We start from the raw sequence: 24607 nt of genomic DNA on the forward strand, positions 1-24607 counted from the left end.
GTAGCCTGGCTCATCGACAACCCTAATGAAAGCCTGCTCAGCCAAGCCGTCCGTTTCATTCTGTGCAAGAGCTGCATTCCCTCGGTGGGAGATGAGCACGTCAAGCGAGCGAGCTCCCCGGCGCCCAGTGGCATCGTTAGGGATGTGTAAACGAGGGTAATCCTCGACCACCCACGATATTGATACCCATCAACATATCTTCCATACTGCATGCAAGATGCAGAATCCCAACGACGCCGCATATCGGCCGGCCGAAAATTTGCGAAGGGGTGCCATGGAGCACGCCTTGGCGAAAGCAGCAGCGAGGTCGGAAAATATTCTCGGCTCATCTGAATCGGAATCCACGTCAAGCTCAGAGAGCGACATCTTTGATGACGAAGCGCGCAGGCACCCAATTCCCAAGCGTGTCCTATCAGCAGTCGAAGTGCCGATGATTGTCATGAATCTGGACCGGGCTGAAAAGGCGTTTGGAAGAATCACCAGTTTCCAGAACGTGCTCGACTTGGATCGCCTGAGCATCCCCTTCTATCTCAACCCAGAGAGTCCTTTCAGGAGACCTGTCATGTCGCATAACGCCGCTACACACAACGTTGTGCTCAAAATCACTGTTCCCAAAAGAACAGGGAGGAAACGTAAGAAAGGCTCAAGCGGCCCCTTCGAGGGCGAGTCGAACGCGATGGAGCCTGGGGCTGTGGATGCGCCCTCGTCCTACGTATGCTCCAAGGCACGAGAAGATAACCCAAGAGTCTTACGGCGGAAGCTACAAGACAACATCGACGACTACCGTGTTGAGCCGGTTGGCCTTGTGAAGGGCACGCACCGATTTCGAGGTTTGACACCGCGTGCTTGGTAGACAGGCCCATGACTGACATGACGCAGGCCCAGCTGACTTTCAATGGAACATGGACGAGTCGCCTTTTATCAAGCGATTTCAAGAGGGCGTCATGTCTGGCGACCTCAACAAGATGCGAGAGTTCAAATTCAACGAGGGAACAGACCTGGGTCCGAATGTTGAGCTAATCCCACCTCCACAATGGGCTACAACCGCCCTGCCGTTCAATTATACGTACGAGCAGAATCCATACGTGCGTCCCGAGATGGACCCTAGTGGCAAACAAACATTGGTCAACACACAGATGCCGGTCTTGGTCGGATATTTCCTTAGTGCCGACCAGTACCCCGTACCAACGGGCCCGCAGTTCGAGTATGATGGCGGTGACCTGAGGTTGAGATGTGCATCACTCTCTCCAAGGAGCTTATGGAGGACAGGCCGATAATGGACACGAAGATCGCTCCTGAACGCCCTCGGGACCAAGGTCCGTAACGCACACATTGTCAAGCGCTGTGCGGGCTTTGCAGGATATCAGTTTCGGGGTGGGCCGTTCCGTGATTCCATCATCAAGTACGGCGTCGATCCTCGGTCTGATCCAAGCTTCCGCAAATACCAAACTGTCATCTTCAATTTACGCAAGCTGCAGCCGGGATATGCCGGCGAGACGTGGCAAGGCCTTCGCAGTATCCGCACCGAAGCCCGACAGCAGATGGGCGACAATTTTAACAGCCACGTCTTTGACGGCAAATCGTTTTGGTCCGATGGCAAGATCTGGCAGGTCTGTGACATCACCGACCCAGTCATTGCACGGATCGTAAACGAGTCGCCCGTGCGACCCGAGTGTAGCATCTTAACGAGCGGGTGGTTCCACGGAGCCACGTGGGCGAAACTTAAAGCTGTTATGAAGACAAAGATGATGGCAGTTCAATTTGGGCGCAAGTTCCCTGATGAGGCGTTCGATGCAGTGTTTGAGGTGCGGGACACCACGCCCCCGCCTAACTCGTCAGCCGTGCGGATCCCTGTCCCTGATCTGAAGCTCACAGACGACGAAATGCGTGAGATTTACGGTCGAAACTGGAAGCAACCCAAGAAGAAGAAGACCCACGGTTTTGACTACCGCGTGCCTGGGCAGAACAAGCGCGGGCCGCGGCTCAAAAGCGTGGCAGAAGTCGATGGCGAAGACGACGAGCCGTTCGAAGGAGGCAGCGGGCCGAATAGATACCATTCCGCACATGAGACGGCCCGCGCCCTAGCAGGCAGAGACGAGCAGACGTCAGATCACGGCCGAGATGATCATGTCAAAATCGATCCGAACCTGAGTGGCATTTTGCAGGAGGACGGAGAACCAGACGAAGATGAGGAAGAGGAAAGCATCCTGGCGCAATTGACAGGGTCGGCTGGCCAGAATGATGCGAGCAGATCGCCGTATGCCGACCGTAGCTTCTACGTTCCCATGGAAAGGCGAGGCCGAAGAGACGGGTAACGAGTACGATGACGATGAGGAGGAGACGAAGAAGACGACGAAGAAGACGACGATGACGATTACGTGGCTTTCGGGGCTAATCGCTTCGGCGGGCCATCGAAACGACAAGCAGATGCTCTCAGAGACACGGACGCTGAAATGACAGCAGGGGGATATGACGAGGATGAAGACGAGGAGGACGAGGACGAGGATGTGGAAGGAGAGGAAGAAGAAAACGAGGATGAGGTCGAGGCTGAAGAGGTTACGGGAAGCGGTGTTGGACCCCGAGGGCCTCCCTTATAATCAGGTCGCCGAGAAGGCCACAGACGGCCGGCCAAAATACTGGCTTGACGAGTCATACAGGCAATACCATAATGCAAGTAAGGATGGAAGCAGATTAGAGGACATATTGGTGGTTGTTCAGCCAGCTAGGCCAGCGATGATTGCCCAGATAGGACACCGACCAGTCCCAATACGAACACCGACTGTGAGTCAGCCCCCATTTCCAGCCAAGACTCATGTGGCATGTAGCAGAGGGCCAATCCAACGGCTTACATCGACTGGCTGCCTTGACAATGTTATTCTAGACCTATTGATCAACACTTGTGCCCTTGTGCCTGGGCTCGGTGCCTGGGTTCGTTGGCTTGTCCAGAAGACCTCGCGTTCCCAAAACCGACAACAGAGGCTGCATGCAAGTAGGTGGCGACTGATGATGACAGCCCCACCACACTACCTTGTAACGCAACGATGAAAAGAGAGACGTCATCTGCTTGCCTGCTGGCCTTTTATAGAGAACATGGCATTTTGCGAGTGAGACAGTTTAGGCACCGATTCACAGCGTTGCCTTCACAATACCACAACCCGCCCGAAAAGCTTATACACAAGGAGCCTCATGCAGATCATTTCACCTAGGGGCTGGTCATAAGTCGAGTGAACTTTGCTGCCTAAAGAGAGTACCTCATTGGGCCCACAAAGGCGTTCAAGGTATAAGTCATCGTCCAGCCTACGTTTCCTCCTGTCACTCGCCTCTTCCCAGCTTTCATAGAACGTATGATCCTTCATTATACCAGGGATCATTAGGAGCTATATAGACATCAAAGCATCGAGTTGAACTGACAGCCCAAGGTCGAGCAAGGGCGAACAGAAACAAAGGCCGGACGGTTCCAAGAGCAGGAAGACAAGGAGGTCCGGACATTGGCATTGGGCAAGTGACCGGCCGGACGACGGGGCAAGTGACCAGACGACCGGCCAACCCAATATCGTGAACGCCGGCTACAACCAATCGGCCGAGCCGAAAGACGGGACACTGCGCGAGACCGGGCAGGGCCTACAAAAAGCTTGGACGAAGAAACTCGCAGGCTTGAGATTACAAAGACAACCAGCAACAACAACACCACAAGCAGGGTGGCCGTGATGGACATTAAGGAGATCCTCTACGGCCTCTTCGGCCCAAACAGCACAGCAGATGCTTGCGCTGGGAGTCCACCTGCGGCATCATCTTCTGGTACGTTTACCAGCCATGGGCGACTTCCCAAGAACCCCCTTCTGGATGCCCTGGCTCCCCTCCTCGGAGGCCAACTCAGTCCTCTTCTCCGCGCCTTGAATCTCGCCAACAACATCCTCGGCGCCCGTCTTGGCCTGCCCATCGACCCCTCGTTCCTCTTGACCCTCGCCGCCGCCGCCTGGGCCATCAACCGCTTTGCCCGACAGCTTTACCACGCCCTCGCTGCGATCGTGACCGCCCATTTCATGGCATCCATCACCGTGGCGTCGACAGACGAAATCTATGTTCATATGATGAAGTGGCTCGCCGTTCAGCCGTTGGTCACGACGTCTCGCTCGCTCATGGCCGAGACCGCCGCTCATTCCGCCTGGGAAGATGACGAGGATCAGATAGATGCCCTTCAACTTCGCACGATTGCCGGCGGCGGCGATGAAAAGTATCTCAACTTCTCCAACCAGCAGGCCAACGCACCCCCTCGCTTCGTACCAGCGGTTGGTCTTCACGGCTTCTGGTATGGACGTCGCTACTTCCGCCTGCAGCGGAAGCACCAGTCGTTCCTCGACGATAACTCTGGAGGAGCTCGTGGCTCGACCGGCACGACCCTGGAGAAAGAGGAGGTCCTCGTCATCTCCTGCTTCGGCCGCTCAACCACACCTATTAAGACTCTCCTCCAGGCCGTCAAGCAGCATTACTACAGCGACCACGTCGCCCGCACCACCATCAAACGACCCTCGCCGCAGCCCCTCCGCCGCTTCAACGCTCGCAACTGGGCGACTGTGGCAGTTCGTCCCGTCCGCGCCCTTCGCACAGTCATCCTCGACGCCGCTCAAAAGTCGACCGTCCTCGCCGATATGAACGAGTATCTCCACCCTGCGACCCCGCGTTGGTACGCTAACCGCGGTATCCCTCTTCGTCGCGGTTATCTATTCCACGGACCTCCTGGCACTGGCAAGACGTCTCTGTCGTTTGCCCTCGCCGGAGTCTTCGGGCTCGACATCTACGTCATCAGTCTGCTCGAGCCCACGCTCTCGGAAGAAGATCTCGGCACTCTCTTCAGCAGCCTGCCCCGGCGCTGCGTCGTCCTCCTCGAAGACATTGACGCCGCCGGCCTCCGCCGCCCACAAGAAGAGGTAGAGGAAGAGGAAGCAAGCGAAGCACCAGCCACAGACAAGAAGGCCCGCCCAGGCCGCGGTGCGCGCGCGAGCGTCAACGGCGACAAGGACTCCGTTTCACACGACCAGCCTGCGGCTCACCGCCCCCGCGAAGACTGGAAGGTCTCCGACCTCGCCCGCGCCCTCAAGGCACCCGGCGCCGGCGGCGACGACCGCAAGGGTATCTCCCTCTCCGGTCTCCTCAACGCCATCGACGGCGTCGCGTCTCAGGAAGGCCGCGTCCTCGTCATGACGACCAATCACCCCGAGGCCCTCGACGCCGCGCTCATCCGGCCTGGTCGCGTCGATCTACAAGTCGCCTTTGGAAACGCCACGAGCGAGCAGGCGCGCGAGCTGTTCGAGCGTATGTACGAGGCAGATGCCGCAAAGAACGACGCCGCCGTCGAAAAGAGCGGCGAGGCGATGCAGAACGGACAGGCGGAGAACAAGGGAGCCGAGGGCGGCGGCGACGACGGCGTCGATAGCCTGTCACACATTGCGGCCGCGTTTGGCAGCAAAATCGACGACGGGCTTCTGAGCCCAGCGGAGATTCAGGGATTCCTGCTCAAGAGAAAGAAGGACCCCAAGAAGGCGCTGCGGGAGACGGATCGCTGGGTGGAGGCGATGAAGGCGCAGAAGGAGAACAAGACAAAGGTCCTTACTGTTCAGTGATCTCTGGAAGAATGGAGCAACGGCACGAGTTTCGGGACTCAAGAAGAAGCATTAGCGTTGGCATCAAAGTACATCGGGCGGACTGGGACGAGAAGACGACTTGCCAGTGAGGCAACTCCGGCTTTCTGTGTTCCAAGGAATTGCTCCAATAGAAGTCTTTATGAGGTTGTCTTCTTTGCATCATGGGACGAGGACAAGGGAATAGGGAAAAAGCATCAGATTGAAGACCCAGTTGTGCTTCCATGGCACAGCGATAATCAGGTTCATAACATTGGCACCGTATCAATAACAAAATCAAACATGGGATTCGTCTTGAACAGTGCTTCGAATTGAGTTAACAAGCCTGAGCTGCCGTCCCATGATTGAGTTCTATATCAATCTTGTTCACGATACATGACTTGAAATGAATAGCTTCAGTCGGGAAAGCGCTCTCCCAGCCCCTTTGACATGATGCTTCCCATGATAAACTACAGAAAAATCCAGACCGAAACAGAACGCCGACATGTCCGGCCGGCGCGTGGTATATTCATGACTCCTCTCCCCTTCCCCTTAAGCAGAATAAGAGAAACACTTTAGTCGAGATCATCATCCACCGCCGACGCCCGTCGGTCAAAGCCTGTCCCGCCTATGGACGGGCTGGTACTGTTGCTGCTATGTTTCCTCAGCAGCCCGCTTGCGCCGCCGCGGCCCCAGCCCCCGTTCGTCACGAGGTTCATGGCCCTGTTTTCTGCGGCCTCGGCGTCGTCTTCGGGGCTGTGGCCCTCGTCGTCTGTGGCAAAGAGGTCGTCTTCGATCGTCTTGCCTCTGGGGCTGAGCTTTCGCATAGAGACGGCATCCTGCATCTCGTCTGCGTACAGGTTAGGGTCACGGCCTAGCACACGGTCGGCCTTGGAGGGTGTTTTTCGGCCTGTGAGTGTCGAGGGCGAGGGCGAGGGCGCTGACGTCTGGTTGAAGTGGCGGCCCGCACCGGCCGGAGGGTTGGGACGTAGGAACTGGGGCGGCGCATCGTCGGAGCCCCATCCAGCATTGACTTCACGGGCGCGCTGAGCTTCGCGATCCCGCCTGATACGATCTTGGGCTGCAACCCACTTGGGGCTGGCCTCCCAAGACCACCCATTGCCAGTCGTGTTGCAGATGGGAAAGGCCCAAAGCCAAGGCGTGGGACCAAAGAGGTGGAGGAGGTTACGCTTGGCGCCGAGGTCGAAGGCATTAGGGAGCTTCTCCGAGTCCTGCTCATCGAGGTAGTCCTCGTAGCGTTTCCGGGCGTTGTGTCTCTCAACCTCCTCGTAGGATTGGAATGCGGGACGCTGGCCGTCAAGACCGGGCACGCCCGAGCGGTATTCCTCACCCTCTTCAGGGCGGGTGATGCCCGGCAGAGCGTTGGCGTGAACGTCAAGCAGCTGCTGCCCATATTGCGGTAGCGGAACACCGCGGATATTGTTCGTCTGCATGGCTCGGCGGATAGGCGAGAGGTAGCGAGTCTTCTCGAGACACTCAATGGTGGTCTGGCCTCGGCTGGCTAACAGTATATGCCAGCCAGTGAACGCTCCGACAACGATGCCGATAATGCCCGACACAACGCTCAGAATTATGAAGTTGATGGGGAGCAGCGTGTCTACGTATGTAGTGTTGTTGACAATCTCGACGTAGACCCAGCTACCGGAGACGGCGAAGGAGTAAAAACACAGGATTGTCGTATAGATCAGGAACAACAGGAAAGCTTTGTGGTTCTTCAACCCGATGCACGTGGCCAGCCAAGGACAGTGGTGATCCATCTTGAGAACACACTTGCGGCAGCTAGAACAGTGATGGGCGCGATCAGGTTTCCTGGCTTGGCATTTCTTGCAGAAACGCACTTCACCATTGGACTTGACGGTGAAGGAAGTGGCGGTTGGCGGGGCTTCGGTTGGTAACTCGGCGTAGCCATTGTCGTTGGTGGTGCTGCCAGGGTTTGTGAAGACGGCAGTTGTGTAGGACCAGTTGAGAAGTCCGTATATAAGGATCGCGACGAAGGATGAGCCGTTGCCTATACCAGTAGGTCAGTGCTGTTGGATCAAATCGAACGGACATAGAGGGGTGGGCTGCCACGCACCTAGCCAAGCAACCTTGGATTGGGAAGAGCCGATGTTGACGTCTACCCAAACGGCCCATGTGGTGAGGCCGTAAACGAAAAGGAGAGGGAAGTAGGTCAGGGAGGTGCAGCAGCAGCGCTCGATCCTGCGTGCCCACCGACGAATCCCAGCCATGGTAAAGGGTGTTGGTGATGCGGGTCGAGTAGAGTCCATCAGCAGACAGGGGACGGAGTGCGAAGTGCAAGGAGGATGCCTCTCATAGCGTAGACAGGAAAGCGGAAAGAAAATGTTTATCGTCGCATGGAGGCACTGCAGATGTTGTGCGTCGTCAGAGAGCGAATGCCGGAAACTCCGTAGGTGATGGTGGATGGTTGATGGCCACGCGGACGATCCGACCTTCAATGGAAATGGAAGCTTCGGTATCTGATACCATCACAATCAGGGAATCAGGGGTCCCTGAGAGAGGGTCAGGGGGCGAGGCTGGTGCTGACCAACACCGAGGCCAGGTTGTGGCGGTGCAAATTCGAGGGCCAGATGTCAAGTCGTGCCAGTAATCTGGGACACGCGTCGCGTGGTGGCTAGCGTGGTGGACGTCACTTCTCATTCTCGAGCAGCATGATCACACTGCAGCGCATTGTGTTTAACTTTTCCTACGGGGTTCTCGTTTGTCTGCTTAAGCTGTCTACGCGTCGTTGGTCTTACCGAGGCCAAGGGCGGAAAACACTTTGTTTGCTAACCGAGGAGCTGCATCTCATCGGCCCTTCGCACTCAAAATTTGGGCCCTCGATTTACCATTCTGCATCTTTGACCTCATGAGTACGCCAGTAGTCGGCACGCTCAGAGAGCTTGATCGAGCCTGGCTGGACGCTAGCGACAGCGTTGAGACTGCGACTTACTTTGCCGTACTGAATAAGGGCCTCGTTGGTGACCTCATACTTGATGGTCGTGTCGGAGTGCTGTCCTACGGCGTCCATGACACCGGCAGTGAGCTGGGCCAGAAACGGCCGGTACTTTGCCGATGTTCGGATGTTGCAGCGCGTTGACTGAGACTCGGCATGTTGGGTCATGGCCGTGACACCGACGAAGAATCGAAGACACGCCGGGCATTGAAGTCTGTCACCGGTGCCGTGCATACCGCGGGTCACCAAATGGTTCGTGATCGCAACGGCAGAATCAAACGACTGCGGACATCCTTTCATTGGACATTCAAATAGGTTGTTGAAGTCATTGAAGTACTTCTCGGCATCGAAATCCTGATGGTTCGGATCATGGATAGCTGCAAGGTATTCTGATTTTGCATTGGGTCTTGTCGCTTCAGCCAGCTGTGCGGAGGTTGGTCTCTGTACGGCAGTCGCATTTGGAAAAAGATTCTCCTGTCGTCCCCACGCATCAGGGAGACCTTGACCGCCCTGTTGCTGACATTGGCCTTGTGGCTGCGGGACCTGGCTCGCCTGGTTTGGCAGTATGGGGAAGGCATCAGGAGCAAACGAAAGCCTGTTAGCCGGGGCTTGGTTCTCGGCAGGGTGTCGGACCCAGTTGTGTGCATTGTCAGCGTTCAAGTTGGCTTTGTCAGAATCTGATTCGGTCAGGCTGAGCTTCTCCAAGGCCAAGGGCATGGCAAGCTTTTTTGTGCGATATGCGTCTAGAGCAGACTTTGGGATGACGGAGCATTCCTCATACTCGAGGTGTCCCATGAGGCCACCAGCTCGGGCAAACCTGGCTTCGCATCCTGGGCATTTCAGGTCTTGCTCCCTTCCGTGGGCCTGATGCCGTAGAGTCAACATTGAGGGACGTCCTAGGGGGGCCTTGGGTTGTCAACGCTGAAGACTCACCTGTTTTACATGGTGTACCATGACAATGACCGAGCCAAAGGTAAGCCCGCAGGTGGCACAATGTACGTGAGAGCCATCCTTCTGATATTTCTCTTCACGGTGCGTTTGCAACGACTTCCAGCTCTTGAACGTCGCACTGCACTGCAGGCAGGGATGGGCAGCAGAGGGAGGCATTTTCGAATGACCTTCTGTCGCTACCTAGGTAATCAGGACCGGAAACTGTCTCTTTCAACACCAAGAGCGTTTGCCTCAATGTGAGCTCGCCAACGAGGGTATCTAGTGGAGTGACTGGAAGCTAATCAAGGTCGCCAAGGCCGAACTTGATTAAGGTACTGGTCAACAGAGTCCGTCTTGCCCGGGGAAGGTATGTATTTAAGACGCGGAGCCGATCCTCGATATGGAAGTGGAAGGCATCACTTGAAGCTTGCTCTGAATCACAAAAGCTGAGGACACATGCTGAAGGAAGAGATGTCCGCGGGTAAGTGAGTTGCATTGTGCCTGCCCTGCGGAGGCAAGAGTGAATGAATGTCATGGTTGCTATAGATGACTAGGTAGCTACCTACCTAGGTACCTGCCTACCTACCTACGGTACCTCAACCTTACCTTACTTGACACCAAGCTCCACGAAGAAGTTTCATTCCATATTAGTTCCAACCTTCCGCCGGCTGAGAGAATGAATGGGTTGCCCTCCCTCAAAGCACACATATTGGGCAGCTAAGGCAACTAAGCTACTTTGGTTTGGAGGTGCGGCTTGGCAATGTCGAGAGAGTCGTCATCTAAGCGGAAAGAAAACTGGTGAGCTGGCATGCTTAGATATACTCCAACCACCATCGTTTCGTCAAAGTCTCAGCGATGCCTACAGTCCTTCCCCAGCTGATGGGTGTCCTTCGTCCTCTTCAACAATGTTGGCACCAGAGAAGGCGCGATTCAATTATCGTCAACGGCTCCACACAACGATTTCAGGTTGTATTCGTTGCACAATCTGCTTCACATGCTACCTTGGACAACAAAGGTGGCAGGTCAGTCTTGGAAATTCCATGGCAGTCGCAATTCAAATAACAGTGCCCTCTGTAACGAAAAAGGAAGCTCGCTAGCCTGCTCCCCGCGGGAATTTCGGGCGGTGGAGGTCCACCCCGACCACTTGTTGCGAGTGCCACAGCTCAAGCCTCTCATCTCGTATTCTGATGATACGAAAACATATCCAAGGTCTGCAGAATGCCGCGCTTGGTTGTCTTCAACAAACAATTGGGTTTGCCAATGTTGTTGCAGAGGACCAGGTCCGAGGCGCGTGACGTTGGCCAATGGCCGCGCAGCGTCTGCATGGACAGCTCACCTGAGATCTCGCTTCCTTCATACCTGAAGGATCCTTCATCAACCCTGTCGCCAAGTTCTTCGGCGCTGCAGTGCAAGTTTATTTGCGGCACAGAATAGGCAGCAAGATGTCGTTCTCAATACTTGAACCGCCAGTCTCTTCTCCATGCCAGCTACTTGAGGCGCCTACCTTTATGCTGAGTACCTAGCAAGTCTTCTCTCAACCCACACATTGGCACCTAGTGTAAGAATTAGGAGCCGCCACTCGTTCGTCGTTGTTACTCAGCAAACATCGCCTGCAACCTTGAAACCGCAGGCTAATTCCGCTCGCTTTTCCCGTTTCGTCGGTCATCGCCATGTTTGCGTCTCTGCCCAACGCTGGCCGCCCGTCGGCGTTGCTCGTCCTGGGATGCCTCGCCACCGCCCTGGCGCAGGGCTATTCTGTTGGTACAGATGGTACATTGAGTCACTTTCAGAGTTGGGATTCGAGGCTTGGCTGACAGTGTGAAAGATGAAATTCGCGAGTCAGCGCAGACCCTTGCGTATGACGCGATGCGCTTTTACGATGGCAACAACACGGGCAAGACCCCCGGTCTCCTGCCGGGACCGCCATCTGAGGGTCTGGGTGACTACTACTGGTACCAAGCAGCCACAATGATGAGCACCCTCGTTGACTATTGGCACTTGACTGGTGACGCGACCTACAACGATGTCGTGGCCGAGGGCTTGGCCCACCAGGCTGGAAAGGACCGCAACTACATGCCGGCCAACCAGACTGCTACGCTCGTCAATGACGATCAAGGCTTCTGGGGCATGGCCGCTATGTTGGCTGCCGAACATCAATTTCCCGCTCCTGACAATGAAGGTTGGCTGTCCTTGGCACAAGCCGTTTGGGACATTCAGGTTGGGCGTCTCGATGAACGGTGCGGCGGAGGGCTGGCCTGGGCCGTTTCCCCTGAACAGCTTGGCTACCAGTACAAGAATACCGTTTCCAACGCCGTCTTTTTCAACCTGGGCGCGCGCCTCGCCCGCTACACCGATAACAGCACCTACCTGCGCCAGGCCGAGGCGACCTGGGATTGGCTTTGGGCTTTGGAATACATTGACCACAAGACCTGGCGAGCGTACGATGGTGCGCACTCTGAGCAAAACTGTACCGATGTGAACAAGGCCACCTTTTCCACAAACATTGCTTTCCTGACGCAGGGGGCTGCCTTCATCTACAACCACACCCAGGAGGAGAAGTGGCTTGAGCGTACGAACGAGCTCGTCGGGCGATTCCTCCAGGACTTCTTCCCCGAAGACGTCGCTTACGAGGTCCCCTGCGAGGCCGCCAAGGGTCGCTGCACTGGCGACATGATTGCGTACAAGGGCTATGCGCATCGACTCCTGGCTGTTGTCACCCAGCTCGTCCCCTCTACAAGCAGGCTCATCCTGCCCGTGCTGCAAAAGTCGGCGCAAGCCGCCGTTGAGCAGTGCACTGGTGGCGATTCGGGACGTGCATGCGGCTTCTACTGGTCAACCGGCGAGTACGTCGAACCGGAAGCGGATGGCACGACTGGTGCTGGCGAGGCCCTGAACGTGCTGGCTGCCGTCTCGTCGCTGCTCATCGACGGCGCGAGCTCTCCGGTGACCAATGCTACGGGAACCTCGACCGAAGATAGTGGCAGCGACAGCGAGGCGCACACGAACAACGATCCAGCGACATCGACGAACAGCTCAGGTGCCGCCACCTTTGGCCCTGCAATGCTCGCTAGCGGAATGGGTACCCTTCTCTGGATGTTCCTGTAAACAGTTCATCATAATCATAGGAGCTTGGACCGCCCGCTGGATGGTATCATTATCGATAGAATTCTGTATTGAGTCTTTGAGCCCTAAACAATCGCATTGCGCCTAGGATGCCTCTATGACTAAAGATCCGCCCCCCCGCGAATTGACCGAAGTGTCGCCCCCTTCGCTTTGTTGGACCATCTATGCCATGTTAGTGACAGTTAATAGCAGAAATGAATCTGTTCTGTTCTGCTCACATCTTTATACGCCTTCGTCTCACAGGACGCAATCATGCACGGATCTGTCGCACACAACAGCATTTGTCCGAGGAGAGTGGCCCTGCAGCCTTTCCACGGCCACTCCGCTGTTCTTGTGCCAGATAAGTATGCTGCCGTCTGGAGAGTCCGGTTAGTGGGGGTGACTGGCGAGACTCAAGTGTCACAAACCTTCGCTGCCGCTGACGACGAAACTCTCGTTCGCACCACCAAAAGCACTCCGAATCAAACAGGTGCCGCCTGTGTGTCCGATGAATTTCTGTACAGGTTTCCGAGCGATCAGATCGATCAGCTGCGCCTCGTCGTTTTGTTTGTTGACCAGCAGATGCCTCGAATCCACACTGATGCTAACCGAGGTTGGCCTAGAATCGAGCTTCATAGTGCATTCAAGCTTTCGCGTCACAGCGTTGTAGATATGAATCGACTGCGAGTCGTCTACGGCGACCAGCCAGTGGCCGTCGGCGGAACCACAGACATCTTGGACCCTGTGCTTCTTTGCCCAGTCGCATATGAGCTCTCCGTCTACGCTCCAGGACTGTATACTGTGCTCCTTGTCCAGTGAACTGACCACGAAGCTTTGGCCGTCCGGCGCCCAGACGCACCCGCTGACAGGCTCTGCGAGGCGGCCAATCTTCTTTAGGAGGTGGCCGGACTATTATTGTTGTTAGTGAGTGGAACGGGATACGAGGACCTAGAGCCCACCTTGGTATCCCACAGCCGTGCATGCTTATCTCGACCGCATGTTACTATCATGGAGTCATCCGGACTCCATGCCAGATTCGCGCAGCCATCGACATGGTCCCCTAGTGTCCGGACAACGTTGAAAGAGGGGACTTCCCAAATCATAACTGTGTCATTAGATCCAAATCCAGCCAGTTTCCGTCCGTCATTGGAAAACTGAACACCCCAAACCTCACCCGTCAGATCAGTGAGTTGCAGTGCAGTCTCGTTGGGGAAGTGAGTGCGGTCACAAGTGTGGTCGGAGTAGAGAGATGGCGAGGATGCGCTGGTGTGCCAGAGACAGCTATCGATCTGACTCTGTTTCACCTGGTCCAGTAGGACAGCCAGGCGATTTTGAGGTAGCATGACGGACGGTGATATACATTCTGCTCTTCGATCAACACACGGAAACTGCCGGGTTGGCAAGGGACTCACTGGATAGTTCTGAAAGCAGCTCACGTCTTGAATTACCCCGTGAGCCGTCCCAGCCGGATTTAGACCGCAGATCTTCGGTCGACGTGCACATGAGTAGACTAGACAACATGTGGAGCTTCTGGGTGTCCTGGTATAATGGCGTAAGCTCCGTCCTCAGAACCACAAGAGCTTGACTAATGTGCTTGCTTTCCAGTAATTCCAAGAACTTCTGTTGTCGTATCCAAAATCGCATGAGGCTTGGGTTGGATCCTGAAGCAAGAACCAAACCATTCCCCTGCTGGCCCCTGTCACCGGAGGCAGCAGCCCCAGAGAGGAGTTCTTCGGCCACATCCCACACCCCATCAATGATAGCAGTTCGAAAGCTTCCAACAGTTTTGCTCTCAAGCTGAAAGCCGCTGTCGTGACTCAAAGACTCGGCAGCGGACTGATATCCCATGTCCGCCAAGGTCTGTATGAGGATGCGAGTGACCTCCTCCCTGTCATGGCCATGGTATGAGGAGGAGGCCAAACGAGAGACAACTGAGGAGCCATTTGTCGCTATCGCCGCTTTGTATATGCCGTTAGCCGAGGATGTCGTGGTTTCAGCAGTGGAAGCACCATTATGGCTAGGCCTCGACGTCCCGTTCGAGGTACGAGCATCGTCATCAGCTGGCATGTCGGTCCGGTGGCGCTTGTAACGAGAGCTCCGATTTGGGGTACCTCCGACCAAGTCCGTATGTTCCTGGTCTGAATCGCTGCGTTGTCTCCGGCCGAGGGCCTGGCGTGGCTGGTTCGATGCTATCGTATGGGTACTGGCGCGAGGATGGGAACTCGAAGATGGGTGTTCACGGCTGTCGATGGTGTACGTTGATGGCGGGGACTGGTGAAGCTGGTCTGGATTGGGGGCAGAGGAGACGGGTTCGGCGATGTGTCGAGGATTTGGCGAGGTAGATGGGCCGTCGGAGTTGGGATCGGGATTGGAATGGGGAGGGGAATGAGGATGGGAGTCCAGCGTGAGGTCGACGACCTGCCGTTCACCGCGGGAATGATCCCGCGGTGGAATGAGCAAGAGCTTGTCTAAGGAATAAGGCGACTCCCGTCAAGAAAGTAACACGGTAGCATGTAAGAGGGAGTCTCTGGCGCTCGTTGGTATTCGTGGTATGCTTGAGTGACGGCGACAATGGTTGGGACCGGGTGAGGTTAAGGTGCAGGTAGGTAGGTCACCATCGACCAGGTACGTACTGGGCAGCCAGGTGCGTTTTGGCTTGGAGAAGCAATGCTGCAAGAGGTGAGCACATGACAGCAGGCGACCTTGATTGGACGTCATCATGGCACCAGCACCAACCAGGTGGCCGACGCAGGGATTCCGCAGGCTCCGCTCCACTGTGGGGTATGTGCTGCTTGATCTTATCAGGGCGCTGCTGCTGCTGCTGGCATGCTCTCTCCGCCAACACCAGTTAGTAACATGTCAGGTGCCTCCCACCTGAACACCTGCCTGATACTCGCTCCATTCGGTCCATTCGGGCCAGAGCTCTCAAAATGCTAGAAGTACCTACGCGAGTGGGTCACGACTGCTAGAAAGAGAGGTGGCTTGGTGTTGGTTGTCACCTCTCCTGGAGTGTTCGAAATGTGTCATGAGAGAAGCCTTGCATATGTCTTGGGGCCGCATAGAGGCCAGTAAAAGCCTAGCACAAGCCTAACGAGCTATGCCGTGCCAAAGGTTTCTTAGGCCAGAACCAGTCACTGACTGCACAATAGATGAGGGTGTTCTATTCCAGGGTGCCCTTCCAGCGCTCGGTTCAAGTTCAAGAAAAGGTACTTCACTTAGTCAAACACGCTCAAACAGCACCTCGTACTGTCCTGCCGCCACACCGGCCTCCTCGCTACATGTAAACTCTAAGAATGCCTCCACACGGCAACAACTCCTTGTACAAAGGTTGCTGCCTACCTACTTGAACAAACATGATACATAACCCCATTAGTGACGACTTTGATGACGACAACATCAATCAACAATTGTCCGACTTAGGCACCTGAATTTAAGCAACTTCGATTGGCGGTGCGACTGCCTTGAAGCGATGAGTAAGCACATATCGCCAATCATGTGGGAGGGTCTCGTAGGGGAATCGCCTCGCACTAGGCAATCCAGCGCAATCCACGCTCAGGCTGGCAGCCAGAAGGCTGAGCTCGAGCCACACGTGGCTAGCGCCCCTGCTCTGGCCAGCGACGTCGTAAGTCGAGGTGGATTTGTTGCCCCGGTCAGGCTTGTGAATGTCTCCCAAAGCCCCAACCCAACAACGACGCTTCGAGGAGAGAACCTTCGAGCACTCGCATCTTTGCTGACCACCAGCTTTCGTTGCGCCAGCTGTTGCGAAAATCCATCGAGACGGATAAATCCGCCAAGTCGCTCCCCCAACAACATTCACCGCATCACCCAAGTCCTTCTCAAGTCACGCTTCAGCAACCATCTGCGACACGAGCCACCCTCACCGTCACTCCAGAGACGGCCGACGAGCCCATCGCCAGAATCACCACACCTCACGTCCATATTTTACAAAACCACACGACATCCATCATGGCGGCCAACGCTCATGTCGCCAGTGCCCACGGCGGTATTTCCGATCCTGCTCTCATCACGTACGCTTGTTCCATCCTCCTCTACACATTTGGATGCAGGCAGCTAATAAGGCATGTAGACTGGTCAACAAGCTCCAGGATGTATTTTCGACAGTTGGTGTCAACAATCCCATCGACCTTCCCCAGATCGCTGTTGTCGGCAGTCAGTCCAGTGGAAAGAGTTCCGTGCTAGAGAACATCGTTGGTCGCGACTTGTAAGCCCCTTTCTCCTTACCCCTCCTTGTCCCTGCTCATGTGGTTCTGACGCTGACCCCACCACCACCAGCCTGCCGCGAGGTGCTGGTATTTGCACACGACGACCGCTTGTCCTCCAGCTCATCAACCGACCGGCACAAGCCTCCAACGGCGTCAACGACGAGGTCGCCAACAGCTCCGACAAGGCCGCCAACAACGACGAGTGGGGCGAGTTCCTCCACATCCCGGGCCAGAAGTTCTTCGACTTCAACAAGATCCGCGACGAAATCAGCAGGGAGACTGATGCAAAGGTTGGCCGAAATGCCGGCATCTCGGCGGCGCCGATCAACCTGCGTGTCTACTCTCCCAATGTCCTTACCTTGACTCTTGTTGATTTGCCTGGCTTGACCAAAGTTCCTGTTGGTGACCAGCCCAGGGATATCGAGAGGCAGATTCGCGACATGGTGCTCAAGTACATCTCGAAGCCAAACGCCATCGTCCTTGCTGTAACCTCAGCCAACATCGATCTGGCAAACTCTGACGGTCTCAAGATGGCGAGGGAGGTGGACCCCGAGGGCCAAAGAACTATCGGCGTCTTGACCAAGATTGATTTGATGGACGACGGAACCGATGTTGTAGACATTCTGGCGGGTCGCATCATCCCCCTGCGTCTCGGCTACGTCCCTGTCGTCAACCGAGGACAGCGCGACATCGACAACAAGAAGGCCATCACGAGCGCCCTTGAAGCTGAGAAGAACTTCTTCGAGAACCACAAGTCATACCGCAACAAGAGCTCCTACTGCGGTACACCGTACCTGGCGAAAAAGCTTAACCTCATCCTTATGATGCATATCAAGCAAACGCTTCCTGACATCAAGGCTCGCATTTCCAGCTCTCTACAGAAGTACACCTCGGAGCTGGATAGCCTCGGCCCTAGCATGCTTGGCAACAGCGGCAATATTGTTCTGAACATTATCACCGAGTTTACGAATGAATGGCGTACGGTTTTGGACGGCAACAACACGGAGCTGTCGAGCACAGAGCTGTCGGGTGGTGCCCGTATCAGCTTTGTGTTCCACGAACTGTACTCCAATGGTGTCAAGGCCGTCGATCCGTTTGATGTCGTCAAGGATGTCGATATCCGCACTATCCTTTACAACTCCTCGGGCTCTTCGCCTGCACTCTTTGTAGGCACGACCGCCTTTGAGCTGATCGTCAAGCAGCAGATCAAGCGACTGGAAGACCCTAGCCTGAAGTGCGTGTCGCTCGTCTATGACGAGTTGGTTCGCATCCTTTCACAGCTTCTTGGCAAGACGCTGTACAGGAGGTATCCCCAACTCAAGGAGAAGATGCACGCTGTCGTCATCGGTTTCTTTAAGAAAGCAATGGCTCCCACGAACAAGCTTGTCAAGGATCTTGTCAGCATGGAGGCTTGCTATGTCAACACTGGACACCCTGATTTCCTCAACGGCCACCGTGCCATGGCAATCGTCAATGAGCGGTACAACCCCGCCAAGCCTGTGCAGGTCGACCCCAAGACCGGCAAGCCTCTGCCCGGCGGAACACCCAGGGCTCAGTCCCCAACTGTGCCTGAAAGCGACGCCAACGGTGGTTTCTTCGGCAGTTTCTTCGCAGCGAAGAACAAGAAGAAGGCGGCCGCGATGGAGGCCCCTCCCCCTACGCTCAAGGCCTCTGGCATGCTTTCTGAGCGCGAGAACATTGAGGTCGAGGTCATCAGTAAGTTTGCCACAAGTGGAAGGAAAGTCTATCATCAGTCGATTAACCGTCACCCTTAGAGCTGCTTATCTCATCTTACTTCAACATTACGAAGCGTACCATGATCGACATGGTTCCCAAGGCTATCATGCTCAATCTTGTTCAGTACGTAGCCCCGCCCGTTATGATGTCAAAACTTTGCTGACATGTGAATAGGTTTACCAAGGATGAGATGCAAAAGGAGCTCCTGGAGAATATGTACCGCAGCGATACTCTCGACGACCTGCTCAAGGAAAGCGACTTCACCGTGCGCCGGAGAAAGGAGTGCCAGCAAATGGTCGAGTCCCTCGCGCGGGCCAGCGAGATTGTCAGCCAGGTTCAGTAGATGCGATGACGACGACGATACAGAGAGGTTACGAAGCACACGTTCTCGAATTGCATACTGGGGAGACGTTCGGCGTGTGTTAGAAGGAGCACGTGTGTGCAGGTCTCCGAGATTACCGGTTCTCGACGAAGGATGGCCCCATCCATGATGCGAGTTGCGGAAGCGCATGTGGACATCACGAGGCCGATTCATCCGCAAGGACCCGACATAGGGAGGAGTGGGGGAGTCCAGACGGTGCGCTTTTGGTGTTGCACACTCTTGTTGACGCGTTTTACAATTTGGCTTGCCCGTGCCTTGGGTTGCGCGACCGCTGTCTCCCCTTGTTTTCGATTAGGCAGGGAGTAGCTTAGAATTTTATCATGATGTATTGTTTGCGAACCTGCTCGTCATGACATCGATTGATCTATGGACAAAGAATGTATGTGACCAAATCGCGTACGCCGGATGGCACACGGCGGCCTGTGGAGACATGTCAGGGGTCGCCAGACTGCTGGGATCTTTCGGTTTGATTTAGTCAGTCTGACATGCGTAACCAACGCGCCCGATCTGGTGTGACGATCAGTGTAACGGCAGTGTGTACCGAAAATCATACAAATGTAGCAACCACGGTGATTTTCGACGCGGTCCTCAACAGTCTCTCTCTCGCGCATCTTCGCCTGCCAGGGAGAGTGCCTGCTGGCGGTATGGGATGAGACACCGCGAAAGGACTACCCTCCCAAGTTGCATACCCATATCGGTGAGACAGTTAGTGACATAGCCGTGTCCTGACGACATGACACAGGCATGAGCTACAATGTAACGACACCTTGTCTGGGCCTCGGCAACTTTCATCTCTTGGCCTTCTCAAAAGTTTCATGAACGAATCTCATATATACGTGACGAATCAATAAGACCAGCTGATTGGGTAAAGACGACTCCTTGCATTTCCCAATTGATCGGTTCGTCGGTCCATCGCTGCAATGGCCGGGCTCATCAACTCGTTCGTCTCTCAATTCAAAAACCTTCCAGTCCCCGAGGACCTGCAGATAGGAAGGACCATCATCGTCACTGGCGCCAACGTTGGCCTCGGCCTCGAGGCTGCGCGTCACTTCACCCGCCTGCACGCTGACCGCGTCATTGTCGCTTGTCGCGATACCGCAAAGGGGGAGGCCGCAGTCAAGACGATACGCGCCTCCCACCCTGACAGTCCCACCCGTCTCGATGTCTGGCAGATCGACCTTGGCGTCTTTAACAATGTCAAGGCCTTTGCCGCCCGTGTCGAGAAGGAGCTTGGCCGTGTTGACATCTTACTGAGTAATGCTAGTCTCGCAACAGCTGAGTACGCCGACACGGGCGAGGGATGGGAGTCGACGCTGGCCATCAATGTCATCGGGACGTTCCTCCTGTCGATTCTTCTGCTCCCCAAGATGAGGGCGACGGCCAAGCAGTACAAGACGAAGCCGCATCTTACTGTCACTGCTAGTGCGGCAGGTCACCTGGTAAGGCTCACTATAACTCCACCATACAAGTGTCTCGCGTGTTGAACCCTCCCGCTAACATTGGCTAGGCTTACTTCAACGAGCGTAAAGAGAAGGAGGTCTTCAAAGCTCTCAACGAGAACCGCAGTCTCCTAGACCGCTACAACGTCTCCAAGCTTCTGCAGATCATCGCCGTTAAACACCTCGCCGTTGCGACGCGCGCCTCGGCGCACAGCGCCGATGAGGACATCATCATCAACTCGGTCCACCCTGGCCTCTGCCAGACGGAGCTGTTCCGTTCCATGCCCTTCCCCTTCAACTACCCCGTGAACATTGGTCTACGCATCGTCGGGCGTACGTCGGAGATGGGCTCGCGCTGCCTGCTGGCTGGAGCGCTCGCCGATGAGGAGTCACACGGGCGGTACATGGAGAACTGCCTCGTTGCGGACTATGCCCCCATCTTGAACGGCGATGATGGCGAGGTGATGCAATCCAAGGTCTGGGAGGAGCTGATGGGCATCTTGGAGGACATCCAGCCCGGGATCCAAAAGTTGGTTTGAACAGGGCCGTTTGCAGGATGAGTGGGTGTGTGTGTACAAGTATTCTTATTTGAGCGAATGAATCTGTGAAGTATGCATGGGTGAATATTGGGCCTACCTGAGCGGCTTAGAAGTCTGCTGTGACTTGCTATCGTTCCGTATGACCCTACTTGTCAGGAGTTCTAGGCTGGCTGATCATGCCGAAGCACATGTTGATCAAGCTAGGCACTGCATCTCATTGGAGGGGCCACGGCGTGAGGTTGGGTTACACAATACAGTCCGTCGCCATTGAGCACACTGCCGAGTGATTGCAGTTCAAGTCCGGCGATTGCCGTTGCATAAGGCAGAGCATGCTTTTCAGCGCCAAAGTCTCAAGCCACAGCATCTGTGAGGGAGGGGGAGATGTCTCACACCGGTCACCAGCAAATGGTGCGTCGCTCAGCATGATGCTTGCAGTCTGTTGACAATCGACAGCTTTCAGCCCGTTGCAAGTCCCCTCACGAGTTCAACTCGTCACAACATGTGAGCACCCCCACCACACGACTCTGCGAAATACCTCACCAACACGAGACGCAGCGATTTGGCGACGTTTCAATCAGCTGGCTGCGGCATGCTCTGCGACTGGGCGATTGGCCGACGAACGGGCGTTCCATCCAATAGTCGTCACAATCCCAGTCGCATGCTAGCCTTTTGTAAATTCATCCAACCCAAAGCAGTCGGTCAGCTAGCTACGCATGCCCTCGACTTGGATGATCAATGACCTGCCTTTCGACGATTGGCGCCTCACAACTCAGCTTTCGAGAAAGCCTCCCTGCAAAGCCCAACTCCAATCGGCACATGGCGAGGCCATCGTCAACCAGTTGGATCCGGCTTCGACCGCCCTTCAACGTCGCCACTTGCCAGCACGTTCCTGCAAGGAGAGCTCGGTCAGAAGATGCCATTCGGAGAATACCATGCAGCATTTCAAGCGACATCTCAGGTGCCACGCGACGGCCCGCGGACGCCACCCTCCGGAGGCTGCGCAATGCAGCGCGACCTCCTCCCCTTGAGGCTCCAGTTTTGTGAGACCCCCTCAACGCGCGGCTCGAGGTCCGCGCCGGCCAGCACTAACGCATTTGTGAATGGATGCGTTAGTGGCTTGGATCCAGACCTTCCCCCTTCGTGGTGCATCGCGACTTAGCTTGGCCAGGACTGTCGATGGGTTGCCTTGTTCCGGCCGAGGCGAGTCTTCAGCTCATACTAGTCGTCATGTTCCCGCATGTCACAAATGTGACCCGTCATGTTCGACCGAACCGCCGTGATTCAGCTGGCCACCATGGGCTGCTGCACGCACGGGCATGTGCTCAGAATCGATTGACTTTCGCATTTGGTGTTTCGTATGCTTCACAGGTTCGCCAATGTGTGGGAAGGAGAGGGGGAGGGGATGTCATCTGGAACTTTGACTATCAGTTGCCTTTGAGAGGACACTACCATTGAGGCTCGACGACCTCACAGCTCTCTATAAAACCGAGCGTCAGCCATCCCATCCATTGATCCATCCTCGTGTCCAGGTTCTTATGGTGGGATAAACTCTTCTCAGAATAACTCAAATACTTCATCAGCACATCGAAATCTTTGACAATGGCTCTCCGTGGTACAAGAATCTCGGCTGACATACTGCCCGAGGTGCCTCCTGGCCTCCGCGCAGCTGTAGCCAAATCGCACCTCAGCAAGTATCTCGAGGAAAAGAGAGCCCGCGTCAAGAACCAGGACGTGGCACCTCTTCCTCCCTTCTCGCTCCCATCTCTCGATGAAGCTCACAGGCTCTACGGCGCCGCCGGAGGTTTTGATGACAAGATCTGCATCGTCGGCGCCGGCGCCGCGGGCTTGTACGTGGCCATGATGCTCAAGTACCTTGGCATCACAAACGTCGACATCCTCGAGGCCTCTGACCATGCCGGCGGTCGGTGTGCCACATACACCTTTACTGACTCTACACCCTGTACTCATAACTACTACGACGTGGGCGCGATGAGGATTCCGGATATTCCCGGCATGGCTTCGTGAGTACCTAGTCACCGAAGGCGCTCGCTTTGGGCCATGGGAGCCCGGCTGACCGATGCCTAGGACTCTGAACCTCATCAATAATCCCAAGCTGCTGAACATCCCAGACAAGCTGGTTGATTACGTGTACCGGGTCCTCGATGCTGATGGAAATGGGTACGAACCGACGAGCTTTTGGTACTCCAACACCAAATCACCCGAGTGAGTACTGCGCTGCAGCTGGCAATATGGATATGGACTAAAGTCTTGCAGCGGCTCCGCCTTTGAAACTGCCATCGCGGCCGTCCTCACCCAATTCACCACCCAAACCGATCAGTACTACGCTGATGGCAACGACAACTACTCGACCAGAGACTACCTCATGCTGAAGGCTGGCCTGACTTACGACCAAACCATGTCTGGCGAGACAAGTGATACGTAAGCCCTCACGCAGCCCAGAACCTCGTGCAGACCTCGGCACGGTCCGTGTCGTGTATTCCATGCTGATTCGGAATCATGCACCAGATCCACCGGGCTCTTCGACCAGGCCCTCACCGAGACGCTTTGCGATTACAGCGACTTCAACGCGGCGACGAAGAAGCCCTGGTACCGACTCGAGGGCGGCATGTCTGTGGTGACCGACACCATGAGGAGCACGGTAGAAGGCTCAAGCTGGCCCGATACCACGACTCCTGCCATCAAGGTCACCTGCTCGACGCCCGTCGTGGCCATGGGCCTTTCCTCCGACGGCACCGCCATCGAGGTGACGACGGCCGACCAGAACGGCAAGCCCCAGCCCCCGACTCAGTACGGCATGGTCTTCAACACGACGGCCATGGCGCCGCTCCAGCGCATGGACATTCAAGGCCTCGGTCTCGATGACGGAATCCTCACGGGCATCCGCGCGCTCAGCTACGACCGCGCCACCAAGGTCGCCATCAAGTTCAAGACGCGCTGGTGGGCGAGCTTCTACCAGGGCAACGACAAGTACGGCGGCGTCTCGTCCTCGGACCTCCCCATCAGCAACGTCGTCTACCCCTCCTGGGACGACGGCGCCGACAGCCCCAACGTCCTCATGGTCTCCTACTCGTGGGCCCAGGACGCGTCGCGCATGGCGGCCCTCGTGCCCGACTACACCAAGGTCGCCCCGCAGCAGAGCGACGCCATCGTCGCCGTCTGCCTCCAGGGCCTCGTCAAGCTGTGGGCCGGCCAGCCCAAGCCGCCGAGCTTCGACGACCTGTGGGGCGACTATGCGGCGCACCACGCCTGGGCGTGGTCGCACGACCCGTTCACCGGCGGCGCGTTCGCCCTGTTCGGCCCGGGCCAGTTCAGCAACCTGTACCCGCCGTTCCAGGACATGTTCTGCGGCAACAAATTCACCATGTGCGGCGAGGCGCTGAGCGCGCACCACGCCTGGATCTCGGGGGCGCTAGACAGTGCGTACGGTGCGGTGCTGAGGTGGCTGTTGTCGCGGGACATGTTCGTCGAGGCTGCCAAGCTGAAGCTGTCGCCATTCGGTCTCGGCAAGGGGGAGCACGCGGAGGAGATCGACGAGACGCTGGTGCACTGGACGGTCAAGCTGAGCGGGAAGTAGAGCAAGTCGACAACACGCAGAGTCGCACGGGACATGGCAAAGGGGCCATCAGATTGTGAAACGGGCGC

The 24607-nt window shown here is 56.0% G+C and overlaps 10 protein-coding genes across 10 annotated transcripts; 7 read left to right on the forward strand and 3 right to left on the reverse strand.

Annotated features, from left to right (window-relative positions):
• Positions 1-217: 217 nt before the first annotated feature.
• VDBG_04047 (transcription factor tau subunit sfc1) lies at positions 218-1277 on the forward strand (the record flags this gene model as incomplete). The annotated part of the gene is made up of 2 exons (XM_003006048.1): positions 218-830; positions 880-1277. 2 exons carry the CDS (start codon positions 218-220, stop codon positions 1275-1277), a joined length of 1011 nt encoding a protein of 336 aa, XP_003006094.1.
• A 264-nt stretch (positions 1278-1541) lies between these two features.
• On the forward strand, positions 1542-2315 carry VDBG_04048 (conserved hypothetical protein; the record flags this gene model as incomplete). Its single annotated transcript, XM_003006049.1, has 1 exon — positions 1542-2315. One exon carries the CDS (start codon positions 1542-1544, stop codon positions 2313-2315), a length of 774 nt encoding a protein of 257 aa, XP_003006095.1.
• A 1392-nt stretch (positions 2316-3707) lies between these two features.
• Positions 3708-5621, forward strand: VDBG_04049 (mitochondrial chaperone BCS1; the record flags this gene model as incomplete). Its single annotated transcript, XM_003006050.1, has 1 exon — positions 3708-5621. The coding sequence occupies one exon, from the start codon at positions 3708-3710 to the stop codon at positions 5619-5621; it is 1914 nt and encodes a 637-aa protein (XP_003006096.1).
• A 572-nt stretch (positions 5622-6193) lies between these two features.
• VDBG_04050 (palmitoyltransferase PFA3) lies at positions 6194-7867 on the reverse strand (the record flags this gene model as incomplete). The annotated part of the gene is made up of 2 exons (XM_003006051.1): positions 6194-7647; positions 7714-7867. The coding sequence occupies 2 exons, from the start codon at positions 7865-7867 to the stop codon at positions 6194-6196; spliced, it is 1608 nt and encodes a 535-aa protein (XP_003006097.1).
• A 614-nt stretch (positions 7868-8481) lies between these two features.
• On the reverse strand, positions 8482-9699 carry VDBG_04051 (conserved hypothetical protein; the record flags this gene model as incomplete). Its single annotated transcript, XM_003006052.1, has 2 exons — positions 8482-9456; positions 9526-9699. The coding sequence occupies 2 exons, from the start codon at positions 9697-9699 to the stop codon at positions 8482-8484; spliced, it is 1149 nt and encodes a 382-aa protein (XP_003006098.1).
• A 1493-nt stretch (positions 9700-11192) lies between these two features.
• On the forward strand, positions 11193-12627 carry VDBG_04052 (mannan endo-1,6-alpha-mannosidase DCW1; the record flags this gene model as incomplete). Its single annotated transcript, XM_003006053.1, has 2 exons — positions 11193-11292; positions 11348-12627. 2 exons carry the CDS (start codon positions 11193-11195, stop codon positions 12625-12627), a joined length of 1380 nt encoding a protein of 459 aa, XP_003006099.1.
• A 255-nt stretch (positions 12628-12882) lies between these two features.
• On the reverse strand, positions 12883-15342 carry VDBG_04053 (WD repeat-containing protein; the record flags this gene model as incomplete). Its single annotated transcript, XM_003006054.1, has 5 exons — positions 12883-13001; positions 13053-13533; positions 13584-13729; positions 14037-15092; positions 15258-15342. 5 exons carry the CDS (start codon positions 15340-15342, stop codon positions 12883-12885), a joined length of 1887 nt encoding a protein of 628 aa, XP_003006100.1.
• Positions 15343-16117: 775 nt separating this feature from the next.
• On the forward strand, positions 16118-18927 carry VDBG_04054 (vacuolar protein sorting-associated protein; the record flags this gene model as incomplete). Its single annotated transcript, XM_003006055.1, has 6 exons — positions 16118-16246; positions 16381-16652; positions 16712-16846; positions 16918-18563; positions 18623-18707; positions 18759-18927. The coding sequence occupies 6 exons, from the start codon at positions 16118-16120 to the stop codon at positions 18925-18927; spliced, it is 2436 nt and encodes an 811-aa protein (XP_003006101.1).
• A 959-nt stretch (positions 18928-19886) lies between these two features.
• On the forward strand, positions 19887-20944 carry VDBG_04055 (retinol dehydrogenase; the record flags this gene model as incomplete). The annotated part of the gene is made up of 2 exons (XM_003006056.1): positions 19887-20405; positions 20474-20944. The coding sequence occupies 2 exons, from the start codon at positions 19887-19889 to the stop codon at positions 20942-20944; spliced, it is 990 nt and encodes a 329-aa protein (XP_003006102.1).
• A 1599-nt stretch (positions 20945-22543) lies between these two features.
• VDBG_04056 (L-amino acid oxidase) lies at positions 22544-24539 on the forward strand (the record flags this gene model as incomplete). Its single annotated transcript, XM_003006057.1, has 4 exons — positions 22544-22965; positions 23030-23167; positions 23219-23383; positions 23471-24539. 4 exons carry the CDS (start codon positions 22544-22546, stop codon positions 24537-24539), a joined length of 1794 nt encoding a protein of 597 aa, XP_003006103.1.
• Positions 24540-24607: the final 68 nt, after the last annotated feature.

This window comes from Verticillium alfalfae, genomic scaffold (assembly GCF_000150825.1).
Source record: "Verticillium alfalfae VaMs.102 supercont1.4 genomic scaffold, whole genome shotgun sequence".
In the NCBI taxonomy this organism is placed as follows: domain Eukaryota; kingdom Fungi; phylum Ascomycota; class Sordariomycetes; order Glomerellales; family Plectosphaerellaceae; genus Verticillium; species Verticillium alfalfae.